The following is a 12,321-nucleotide window of genomic DNA, read 5'->3' as shown; positions in this document are numbered from 1 at the left end:
TAGCAAAAAAAAAAACAGCATGTTTTGTCAAAGTTGTTGTACTTCAATGAAAACCATAGTATGATGTGTTGAAATGATTCAGAGGTTTTGCTACATAACGAACAATAGAAGTAACTTCTGATAAAAAACAAACACATTTGAACATCAAAAGTGCACCACTACATATAACAACAGATCAACACATACAGTAACCCTGAATCTGCTTTTGCTTTCAATTCCAAAATCTTGTTGCATGGCATAGCATTTAATATCCACTAGGTGGAGCAATAGGTTAGTTGTTTTTGTAAAAGAGGCACGTCATGGCTGCAACAACCCCTTTAAACAAGCACGAGTTCAAACAAGCCATATCATCAGTTTAATATTCCTCTTCCTACGCTCTTCTTATGAAACCTGTCGGCCATCTGTGTTCAGCACTGTGAGAGAGAAACGATAATAAACCATTAACAAAATTCAGTCAAGATCAATAGCAATTATGCTGCTGCAACGTCGTGATCAAAACCTTGTTGTTGGTGCGAGCGAGCTCGGATGCGGCAAAGTCAGCTGCGTGTTGTGCCGCTGATTCGTGGGGCATCTGAAAGAGTCCACGAGTGAGAGGACCAATGAGCTTCGTGATAAATTATGATAGGACACAGATTTGTTTTCTGTGCAGGCGCATGTGTGGGAGAGGGCTAACCAGGACTGGGGGAGCCATGAAGAGGTAGTTAAAGGGGTAGTGCAGCAGGTTGATGCAGGTGGAGGAGTATAGATCTGCGTAACGCAGCAGCTGGCTGGCGAACAGCGTCTGTCTGGCGCCGCTGCGCAGGAGGCTGCCCATCTGGCCGTAAGACATGTCCATCCTGTAGGTCAGCACCTGCACACACAAACAACAACCTGTGTTTCACTGTTTTTTTTTAATTGCAATTGCCCAGACGCAAAGACACCAACCCTGACTGATCCAGCCTCACGTATCTATTGGCTAAGTCGGCTAAACTACGAGCATGTTACTTTACTCTTAGTTTTAACTTCCAAAACACTGTTTGCAAATTACTACACATAGCTATGTACATTAGACACACTCAACAATGTAAGCCTGGGTGTGTTGTTTGCTAAACACTGCCATTGAAATACCTCTCAGTTATGGATCACCTGCACCGAGAATGGACCTGTGAGAGCATCTGAAATCAATGAGCATTTAGAAATCATCCCTTGGAGGCGATAGAGAGGACTCAGGTTTGCTCTTTGGTGTCGTAGTGCAGATGGAGCCGGCGGTACTGTATTCAGTTCACAGTACAATGACTATGTTTGAGTTCACCTATGTTGTGAGAACTTTGCAAACACGGAGGCAGCGAGAAGAAGAGCCGGAGGGAGAGGACGACAACAACCAGGGATGATTGCCCGTGAGGTGGAGGAGGTGATGTCGCTGGATCCAAAACCATTCACCGTCAAGTTTGGCATCATACCAAAATCCTGCTCGGCAACAAATGTCCTATTGTTTCATGCATTGATAAAAAATGATCTAATCCACTGCTGTAAACCAAGTTATCCTGCACTGATTTGGGCTGTTGATGAAAGGAAGGAGGAAGAATTTGAAGCCTTATCCTTCACCCGAGTGAAGTTTAGATGTGCTGTAATATTTATAGTGACTGAAGGTGTGTGGGGGTCTCTCTGAACAAACCGCTGTGTCTGACCCCCGTGTGAAGTTGTGTTTTGATACGCGGAGCTCACCTGCATTCTCGACTGAATGGACCGGATGTCAGGAACCTCCTGACTGCCGCTGTCCAGGTGCCTTCAGACGACAAAAACCATTCAGTCGTTGCGTCATGTAAACTTTGGTGGAAAGTTAAATCTTGATTTTCATGTCAATAACTTTAGTAAAACATTGTTAATGGTAATTGTGACATGGTGAAACTAATAAACCTCAACAAATAGAAAATAGTTTTGAAAGAATTAATTCTGCTCATCACTAATGCGTAAGGATTTTTGTTTTCCTGAACATTTTTACATGCACTACGGCAAATGCTGATTTACGAATGATGAATTAATAAAATGATACTTAACTAATGGCTTTACATAATGATCAAAGGTTTTATATTATTCGACAATTCATTTTTAGGTCATCACTGATAAATAATAGTGTATGAACTCATCACTAATTCATGAGTTCAGGTGTCGTTTCTAAACCTTACATACGTTGTTTATGTGACAAGACCAGAATAACTCACTTGTAAAGTTCCGCGAGGAAGATGTCGAGACGCTTCAGCTCCTCAAACAGATCTGCAAAACCAAGAATGTTACCGTCGTTGGAGGTGATCCAAATAAGTAGACAACCACAACAACAACGTTGTCCACTTGTTCCTACTTTTCTTCTCGTCCCACACTTGCAGCTCCTTGGTGAGCTCCGGTATGATAAGGAAAGTCCTCCAGCCCTGGCGCTTCTTGGATTTGAGGATGTCGCCAAAGATGTGGTCGCCGACGTAGAGGATGTCTTTACCTCGGACGTCCAGCAGATCACAGATGACGTCAGAAGATCCTGCACACACACACGCTCACATTCAGGATAAGGTTGGATCTGTGTCAATGTGTGTGTGTGTGTGTGTGTGTGTGTGTTATGAGCACCGCGGAGATGATGCTTTTGTCCAGTGTGTGCTGTTTTGTGTCGTGTGTGTCTAAAAGTGGAAAATAAACTGTGAAATAGCAAAACAATTCATATGTAACGGTATAGTTGAATCTCACCTCCGGAGTAAACAGTTCCATGCTGGAGGTCGCCTGTGTACGTCCCCATCCGAAGCTTTCCTGTGTTCTGCGTCCCATAATGCAACATTATTACAACCTGCTGTGGTTCAAACATTGACATGTACATTCGTCTACAGTGGGAGTCTTTTTCACACCGTGTCCACTTGTCTCAGCACGGTCCCCTCGGCAAAGAACTGAGGCTTTTTGGTGTCCACCACGATGAGGTCGAAGAAGCAGCGCCAGGGCTTTATCGGACTTCCAGACTAGAGATGAAGACGCTTGTTAAATTTTTGGATTATAAAAAAAAAGAAAGGTGATGAAATTGTCTTACCTTCTGATTACTTTCAAGCAGGTATTTCATAATGGTCTTGATGAGGAAGGAGGAAACACATTTTGGATTATTTTCATATATGTGGGTGAGAGTCATGCGTGGTCGTGGTTCTCCTTAAGTTTAGAGGCTCACCTCCGTGTAGTTGTAGTCACTGTTGGTAGCGAGGAAGACCTTGGCCACCACTTTAATCCGCGTCAAGAGTACAGGAAGATTTGGCTGTTAAAAAAACACATTCATTTGTTTATTTATACTCTTTTTTTGTTGTTATTTTGGTGCAAAATGTTGTCCGTTTACTCACATCTTTGATCACGTATTTTTCCAAATTCTTGACAGTTCTATCCTTCAGGACTCCCTGTACAGCACACAGTTAGAGACAAAGTCTGATGCCAAAAATGGGGAGGGGGAAAAACTTTTAAAGGGTAATTTGTTATAATTGAATTCACCGAGTCGTGAATGAAGTCCATTGTGTCTCGAACATCTTGGAACATGGTTCGGTAGGACATAAACAAGTCGCCATGCTGGAAACCTTTCAGGAGGCTGAGAGAAATTCAACAGCAGATAAAAGAGAGATGACGTTTGATAACTAATTCATGAATCATAAATCATTTTTAAAAAAGAAATGAACAGTCAAGCTTTCATGAGCTAAACAAACTTTGTGTATCTGGTGCATCTGGTGAAGAAGTCCACAAGGCAGGAGTAGAAGTATGTCTCTGCAGGGTGCATGAGAAAACAGGTTAGTGACACTTTTAAGTGGCTTATGTCATGTACAAACAAAGGGGAGGGACACAAAATATGAATATTGTGTTGAATTCCACATTTCGTCAGGTGCATTGTGTACCTGAAAGATTGAAGAGAGTGTTAAGAACATAGAAACGGTCGGTGTCATCTCTTTGAATGAACTTGTTGGGGTAGTATTTGTGAACGTCTTCTCTGTGGAACACAAATGTAAAAACAGATCAGTAATGCAAACATAAGCTAACTGTAAAGAAATGTGTTCCTTTTCGGTTTCAGGGTTGTGAAAACCCGATGGTAAACAATTAAAAAAACAGCATATTAGTCACACTCATGTTCATCCAAAAACCACACTGAGTCATCACAAGATTTAGAGTTTTCAATTGACTTCATCTGCATGTCTTTGAACTACTTATCTCAAGTCACCTCTACTATTTTTTTTCCATTTTATAATTTTTCAACCACGTTTCAACATTTCTGTGCTATTTTCTGTCAACATTTTGACTTTACCCTTTGAGGAAATGGAAGCCATGACTGCAGACTAAAATATTCCCATTTGAATCCACCTTCAGGAGGTTCCCGAATGTCGTGTCGATCACCAAACCGCTGAGGGTGCAGAAAAAAAAGAATACAAAGGGGGTTAACGAGACGTGACATGAACTGGTAAGCCATATTTATTTCAGTGCTATTGCTAGTGACAACCAACATGATGATTATTCTTTGGGAGAATTCATTGATCTATGCAATATTTAGAAATTTACCATCACAATTTCCTAAAGCACCACCCCCCCCCCACCCAAAAAAGCCAGAAAAGTTAACAATTTATTCTCACAGTAGTAGAAGATTATTATTTTCATCAAAAGACTAATTAATTAACTGACAAATAGATTCAGTTGTAGTTTATTTTTAAAATTCTGAACTATATTGTTTTAAGTGATTGTAAATAAGTTTGAGGAAGACACGATAATATTTAAAACGCTTTATCTGGAAACGTAATAATCATCTTGGAGAAAAACATTTTTCATTCAATATATAAACTTATGTTTTTCTGAAATTGTGTTCCCTGGACCAGAGACAATGAAACATTGTTCTTTATTAATTTCATCTTCTATTTCTGCAATGCCCCAAAATGAATTCATTACTCGTTGCTTCTCATATGTAGATTTACAACTGACCGTGTGGGAAAGCTGGGGTCGTATGTGTAGCGTAGCAGCTCATGAGGGTATCCAACAGACACCATTCTGTCTCTTATCAGCTCAAAGCCCAAGCTCTCGTAGTCAGGAGACTTATACACTGCCACACACACACACACACACACACACACACACACACACACACACACACACACACACACACACACACACACACACACAGTGAATCTTGTGCAGCCAGATAAAGAGAAAATCCTGAAGCCATGGTAAAGAGTCAAATATGAGTTCTCATCTATAACGTCAACATAGTATCACCGAACTTCACACGCAAATACACACACACATACATGCATACATACATGCGCCCACACACGCGTGCACACACACACAGGCCTTTCTGTTACATACCTGCCATCGTGTAGTCCATGTCAAATCCATAGCACTGGATGTTTTCCAGGGTCACAGTTCGGTTGACGAACACCCTGTGATGAAACACAACACACAGCTGGAGTCAGCAGACACATTATCAAACGTGTTGAAGCAATAGACCTAAGAGCTGTTGGTTTATTACACATGCACGCCTCATGAGGATTAATGAGGAAGGTATGTTGTAGTACTTGTTTGCATCAGGTGTGTTCTGTCTGCCTGAGAAGGAAAAGGTGAAGAGAGCTTGTTGTTGTTGTTGTCGTTTTAAAGTCAAGATGTGTTGCCCTCTCTGTGACATTATTAGGTTTCCTCACATTGCTTTCATGGATCTTTCCCATCATGATGAAATCCAGATATTTCAATTTCAATTATCTTGTTGTTTTAGTTGCTGTGCTCCTGCTCCAACAGCAAGGGTGGAGCCGGGTGGAGGTTAGCGACGTTATCATTGCCCCAGGCCAGCTATCTCCACCACTGTTTCAAAGAATGTATACACACAAGGATCCAGGATGTGTTTTCTAAATATGTTGTGTTAACTCGTGCAACTGTCCATAATTTCCTGTGACACTTGCTCCCAGATGCTTTCTTCATCAGTGACACCCGGACAGACAGAGAGAGAGGCCAGTGTGTAGCACCTCCAGTCTGCATGGCCCCTGTCCTCCTCTAACAGTTCATAGACATATGGTAGCTGTCAATACCTCACCTGCCAACTTTTGCTTTAAGGTGTGTTGCTGCTGAGACATTGAGGAGTGTTCTGTGGGGCTTCAGTGTCTACTGATTAAAATAGTCAACCATGGGGGTGCAACCCCTTGGAGAGGGTTAAATAAAATAGTCAAAATAGTAATAACCTTCATATAATGGCTTGTTAATAAAGTACCTGATTGTGTGACCAATGAGACACAGAAATGACAACACATGGACGGACATTATTCAAAGCAGTAGTGCTGTTGTTAACTTCAGAGTATAATGTATTCCACTGATAAAAACTAATGAACTCACATTTGGCCAAAGCTTCTCTTCACCTTGGGCTCTTCAGAGGAGATGCTGGTATCTGAGTCCATCGCGTCCTTCAAATTGTAAGCAACTGTTGCCGGTGTGCAACTCCTGCGCGTTACATTCACATGCAACTGTGGCACTTTTCGCTGCAAGTCGCCTAAGTTAACCTAACTTTTGAAGGCGTGAACATACGTGTTTGTCTCTATTTCATACGCACACGGACTCCTCCCTGCAGCTTTTCGCTAGTTTGATGATGTAAACGGAGTCTCCTTCAGCGTGTGTCACGCACTCGTCCTGCAAGACATTTAGCTTTGAATGTGCAGATTGTGTTATCAGGGTCGCGCACATGTGCCGGCGCTGCTCGCCTGCGTAACAGCGAGAAGTTCCCCGATGAAAATCTGTCCCGCCGGGATCCAAACAGCCTACATGGGCTCATGCAGAAAAGATCATGTCAGATAACTGAATCATTAATGTGTCTGTAGTTTCCTAAAGCTGCAACGCACGAGAAGGGGAGCCCGCAACGTGACCATTAGCATCAACCCCCCCTTAAAACATATTGTTTACACTCGCAGAACCAAACAAACCAAAAGCCGAGGGTCTACTGTATCCATAGCAACACGCAGGATCTTAAGGATCTTCCGAGACACTTTAGGAGAGATTGAAGAATATTGTGTTTTATTGTTAACCGGATGATTTAAAGGCTTCACATGCATATTCATGTCCGATGAGCACTTCTTTATAACGTTTTGGAAACATTGTTCTTTCTTTACAGTGTAATGATTTATGTTTTTTTTCATAACTGTTGTTTCATCACTGCACATGCTTTCATATATATATGCCTGAGGGCTGGGACTCGCATGTGCATGATACCAAGCGTGTAGGTTTGGTCCCCTGAACAACCCACCCCTCCTGCTGTATATATATAAAAAAAATTGCTTGATATTATGTTGAACAAGCACACTTTATTAAAATAAATAACATTTGTGTAAGTTGGAACTGATTTAAACATAATAACAAAAATATAACCTTAGTTTAAATACAAAACAGTATTTTGCATCAAATAAATAATAATAATAATAATACATGGATAAAAAAACGTTCTGTTAAAATGCCAATATACAGTATAATGTAGTATATATCTAAAACATATATAAAATTCTTTTCCCAGAGCTGCAGTGAAAAAAGACAAAATAAATTAAAAGATGTAAAGTAAATCTATTCTACTTAATAAGCTATAAATAAAGTGCTTTCCTCCTTTATGCAATTATTAGCTACTTGTATTTTCTTGTCTCTTAATGTCGTATTTAAATACACCAAAAATATACCTCTGTCTATCATTCACAGAGATGAACCTTGTCCAGAACAACAATAACTTCTTGTGCTGAAGTTGCTGTATTTTGGTGAATTTGGGATCAGGCTGGTGTGTTCACTCCCTATATCAGGACTCTGCTACACTGACTTCATTGATGGTGACTGTCGCTCAAATTGACTGTTCTGAAACTTAGCCTAGTCTGCACATGCACATGCACGTTAAACATAGTAATAATAATTCACTTAAAACAGATAGACAATGTTTACACTCAGCCATGATAATACACCTCAACACATAATCAATGTAAGACCTGATGGTCCAGCTGCTGCTTCCTCAACCTGCACTACATCTGCACTGTTTCCTGAATGCATTTCAAAAATAAATGTAGACCTTATGAGTAGTATATGTATTTATTTTGAAAGCAATTTAGAATATTTAGGTAATAGGTTCAGGTTATATGGAACAGCCTCGTTTTTTTTTTATTCAACATCACATAATTCACAATCCACAAGTGCTGGTAAAGCGCCCGGAAGTATGTTGTTTCCTATTTTGTATTGATTTAATACGACTGTGTCTATTTCTAATATTTTACTTTGAATGTGTGTTTAGGTTCATTCATATGTTGTTGTTCCATTGTTTGAGAACATTGATGACTGTACACATACTGACTGTGAAGGGAACAGAGTAGTGTATTGAGCCTGTGGAAGAGAGCGCTGTCTCTTTAAGAGGAGCAGGAAGACGTGCATGCAGACTGGAGACCAAAACGTGTGCTTGTGTTTCACTTGGGACTTGTTTTAATAAAAGTTGCAAACCGAAGAAGGACGTGTTTGTGGACAGTTTGTTTTAAGGGTGCAACACTGACATAAGGTCAGATTCCTCATCCTGCACTACATCTTCACTGGATTTCTGATTTTCCTGAATGCATTTCAAAATAATGCAGGTTAGCACTGTGTGGGTAGTTAGCCTACTACTAGCTAACTAACGACCTGGGCTTCTTGATAGCTACTTGCGTTGTGAAAAAAACGTCAGATATCTCTTTTATTTTATTTTGGGAGCATTTTCCTATCTGCAAATCACAAAAGGGGCAACAATATCAATGCTGAGACCAAACAAAATACTAACATGAGTCTTTGTTATTTCCTGGCGTATTTTAACTGCGGTCAAGTGAGCCACACGCCTGAAAATAAATGACCGTCTATTGGTGTTACGGTATAGTGTTCTACGGTGGCTTAGATAGCACAAAAAGCATTCAAACGTAATGTCCCAATATGCCAATATTCAAACAACTATAAAAACAGATCCTTACATTTGTAAAGTACAATTACAACGCAGTCTTGTTCAGGGGGACCTCTGCTATGCACATGTACATGGCCATGAGACTTTACTCTACAGTTTTGGAGAGAATTGACTTCAAATTCAGCTTACATGTAATAATGATATGCATAACTTCACAATTTCCAATATTCAAAGGGCTATAAAAACAGATCCTTACATTTGTAAAGTAATGGAAGAGGAGCTGTCACACTGTCTGAGGGTCAGGTACAAGGGAGAGATATACACGAGAGTAAGATGCAATCATTGTTGAATACTGAAATGCAAATCCTTGATAAATATTGAGAGACAAACATACCTGTTCCACCAGAGAAAACGAAGATGAAAATATGGACCATGCTGCAGTACGACATCAAGGAGACCTGGCTCTGAGGAAAATAGAAATATCTATTTTGATCTGCTTGAGTTTATGGGTAATTTGAGTTGGTGTCAGTCATCACTCGTCATCTTTTCACTATCAAAATATGCAGAATATGCTGCTAGTAGTGTCTTGTTTGTTGACTCACTTGCAGGTTCAGAGTGACAGTAAGGAGGATCAGTGTTGCAGACATTCCCATGTATCCTCTTAACAGCGGGACCTTTTTGCCTGTAATCTCAACAATCATGAACTGCAATATCAAAACACATTTACAGCGTTTAACCACAGAGGGGAGCTCTAACTATAGGACAGGCATCACAGACCATATGTGAGAGAAGAGGAATGTTTTTGGAATTTTTTCATAATTGTTTTCCCAAAATCACAAAAAGAAATGGTTGAAAAACAAAACATGTTAACATGTTGAATGGATATCATAATCAACATTCACGGATGGGAATGATCCATCATTGAAATGAGACTTTAAAGCTGCAGAGGTGGCACACCTCTGGAGAGAAGTATTTGAGTAAGAACCAAAATCCCACATCTACTTGGAAGCCCCTTTAGTATTCAAATGTATACATGTTTACATTCCTAGTTGGTTTTGTTTAACATGTAGGAATAAGTACAGTAAGGTTTGGATTGGATTGGGAAAAAATATATATATTTTTGTGTATACTTACTTGTGTGTGCTATTTTTTTCTGCGTGTTATAGTGGTTTATGTGGAAAATTGTCCTTTTTACATTTTAGTTTTGGCTGAGTGAGCTTTAGAGGTGTTGGCTGGTGGATTTAGTTACATTGAAAAGGAGCCAAGCAAACTGTTTCCCTGTGTTTCCAGTCATTGTGCTGAACTAAACAGCTCTTTGGTCCCGCTTCACATTTAAGTGACTGACATGATGGTTATTTGTTTCATCCCATATAGCTCGCTCTTGAAATGTCAACCTTCCTGTCAAATCTTTTTGCTGAATGTGTACAAATCCTTATAAAGAATCAGTTAGGTTTAAGCCTCAACATGTCTCATTCAGTGCCACATGTACAGTACATTGTGAGCACAGCTGTGTACCAACACAAACTGAAAGCATCAACTTTATTCAACATGTGAACGATGCAAGTAATAGCTCCCGTGTTTGGGAAATGCAGGGAATATGCGGATCATTAATTCTGCAGCCTCCATTACCCAAAACAAGGTGAAATGTCAGATTATGCAAAGGAATGTACTGTATCCCAAAGTGCAGTTTATTTTACATTTAACTCACGCTGCTGATGCCACAGAGAACGATGATGGTGAGGAGCTGCCAGCGGAGTGTTCAGAATCAGCTCCATCACCGAGTGGCTGCAATTGCTTCTCCTCCAACATCTCCTCCACAGCCCCGTTGTGGTCCTTGTTGCCCCATAGCCTCCTCAGAGCTACGGGGGACAGCAAAGATTAAGGTGATAATGACTCTACAGACCATTTTTTTGTCGAACATGCCGTCTCAGACCTTTCTCGCAGGCCTGCCGGTCTTCTTTGTGCTGCAGCAGGACAGGAAGCCGGGAGACTCTGGCAGGAAGGGCAGGATGGAAAGATGAAATAACGCTGTAAACCCATTGAATCCAAGCAGCCGGGGCTACCTCTCCCATGTACCAAGCAAGTGCAACGTTATCATGCAACAATTGAGCTTTCACAGTGCAATATAATGACAAGCGCACACAAACCCAAACTGACGGTTTGAATTAGTCTCACTCAAAGCTATAGCCGACTGCGGAAAACATTAAAAATATTGCTTTAACTTGTGTTTTAATCTGGGTTAGGGTGCCAAGTAGTGTTGTATTGTGTAAGCAGGCAAGCGATATGGTGAATAACAATATAACTTTAACTTATATTTTTATTGTTAACATGGAACGCTTTTTTAAAAAATTTTTAAAGGACGTTCTTTAAGCGTTTTCTTAAAAAGTATCACAACATCCACATAATAAACAAATACAAATTAAGATTTCATCCATGTTGCCCCCTACAGAGAGGACACAGTAGGTCTTTCTGAGACATGTGAGCTGTCATTTGAACCGACCACTCAACCCCTTACTTGACTCAAAGTATCCATGACGCCGGCCACCTCACCTGATCCCCAGCAGCTGACCACTGAACTTCCCCAAGGAGAGGAAGGTCGCGGTGGTCACGCCCACCATCCCTCGCAAGCTCCTCGGCGCGCATTCTCTTACGTGGAGCTGCAAAATTGATTCCTGGAGCCGAACAATAGAGAAACATACATTTTGGGAAGAGTCAATAATAAACTGTGACAAATGATCAAGTGAATCTGGTAATATAAAATGTATGAATTCAAACGTATTGCTTGATCAATAGATTGTGTTGGTGCAGATATCTTTAAAGTGAAAGTAGACCTTAGGGGTCAGGATGGTTCACACGATAGCAGCAGATCACAAACGGATTTAGGCCCTCGACCATTCAGTGCTTTATAAACCAGCAGCAGGATTTTTTCTAAGCGAACCAGCTGTTGGCGTTTAGTCGTGGTTGTTAAACTAACTCTTTGCAGAATAGCGTATCACCATAAATGTTTAACTATTTATTTTGAAGGTACGTGATTTCACAGTTGTACTAAATTTCATGGCAAGCTATCCAGTGTAAAATGGGAGATTACTCTCAAAACTGCGAATGTCAACCTCATGGCAGGTAGAAGAAAAGTCAAGGGATCCTTAAAGTCTTGAGGATTCATTCTCTGGGCACTCTTAGTATATCTACTGGGTTTCAAGGCAATTAATCTATTAGTTTAAAACGTCTTTTTATCCATATAGAAAGATTGAACTAAAAAAAGTAAAACTCATGGTATTTTAAAAAGGTCAGGGGATCACTAAAGTCTGTGGGGTTTGTCCTCACTTGTGATTATGTGTTCAAAATTGAATGTTAATCCATCCAATACTTGTTGAGATATTGCAGGCATGGCTAAAACATGCGAAAGAAAAAAACATAATTTCTATAAT

The 12,321-nt window shown here is 40.3% G+C and overlaps 1 protein-coding gene across 1 annotated transcript; it reads right to left on the bottom strand.

The window, feature by feature from the left end:
- Positions 1-342: 342 nt before the first annotated feature.
- Positions 343-6,929, bottom strand: nt5c2l1 (5'-nucleotidase, cytosolic II, like 1). The gene is made up of 19 exons (XM_068574691.1): positions 6,538-6,929; positions 6,349-6,453; positions 5,335-5,408; positions 4,951-5,068; positions 4,286-4,381; positions 3,882-3,973; positions 3,696-3,753; positions 3,487-3,580; positions 3,342-3,395; positions 3,176-3,259; positions 3,044-3,079; positions 2,868-2,975; positions 2,713-2,779; positions 2,339-2,509; positions 2,202-2,253; positions 1,705-1,765; positions 674-850; positions 500-571; positions 343-413 (listed from the first exon to the last, which is right to left on the bottom strand). The coding sequence occupies exons 2-19, from the start codon at positions 6,408-6,410 to the stop codon at positions 408-410; spliced, it is 1,482 nt and encodes a 493-aa protein (XP_068430792.1). The 5' UTR covers positions 6,411-6,453; positions 6,538-6,929; the 3' UTR covers positions 343-407.
- Between the last annotated feature and the right edge of the window lie 5,392 nt (positions 6,930-12,321).

Source organism: Clinocottus analis, unplaced genomic scaffold (genome assembly GCF_023055335.1).
Source record: "Clinocottus analis isolate CAN_PGR_092001 unplaced genomic scaffold, fCliAna1.0.p SCAF_13, whole genome shotgun sequence".
Classification (NCBI taxonomy): Eukaryota; Metazoa; Chordata; class Actinopteri; order Perciformes; family Cottidae; genus Clinocottus; species Clinocottus analis.
Note: the sequence above shows the minus strand (reverse complement) of the source record. Positions and strands in the feature narration are given on the sequence as shown.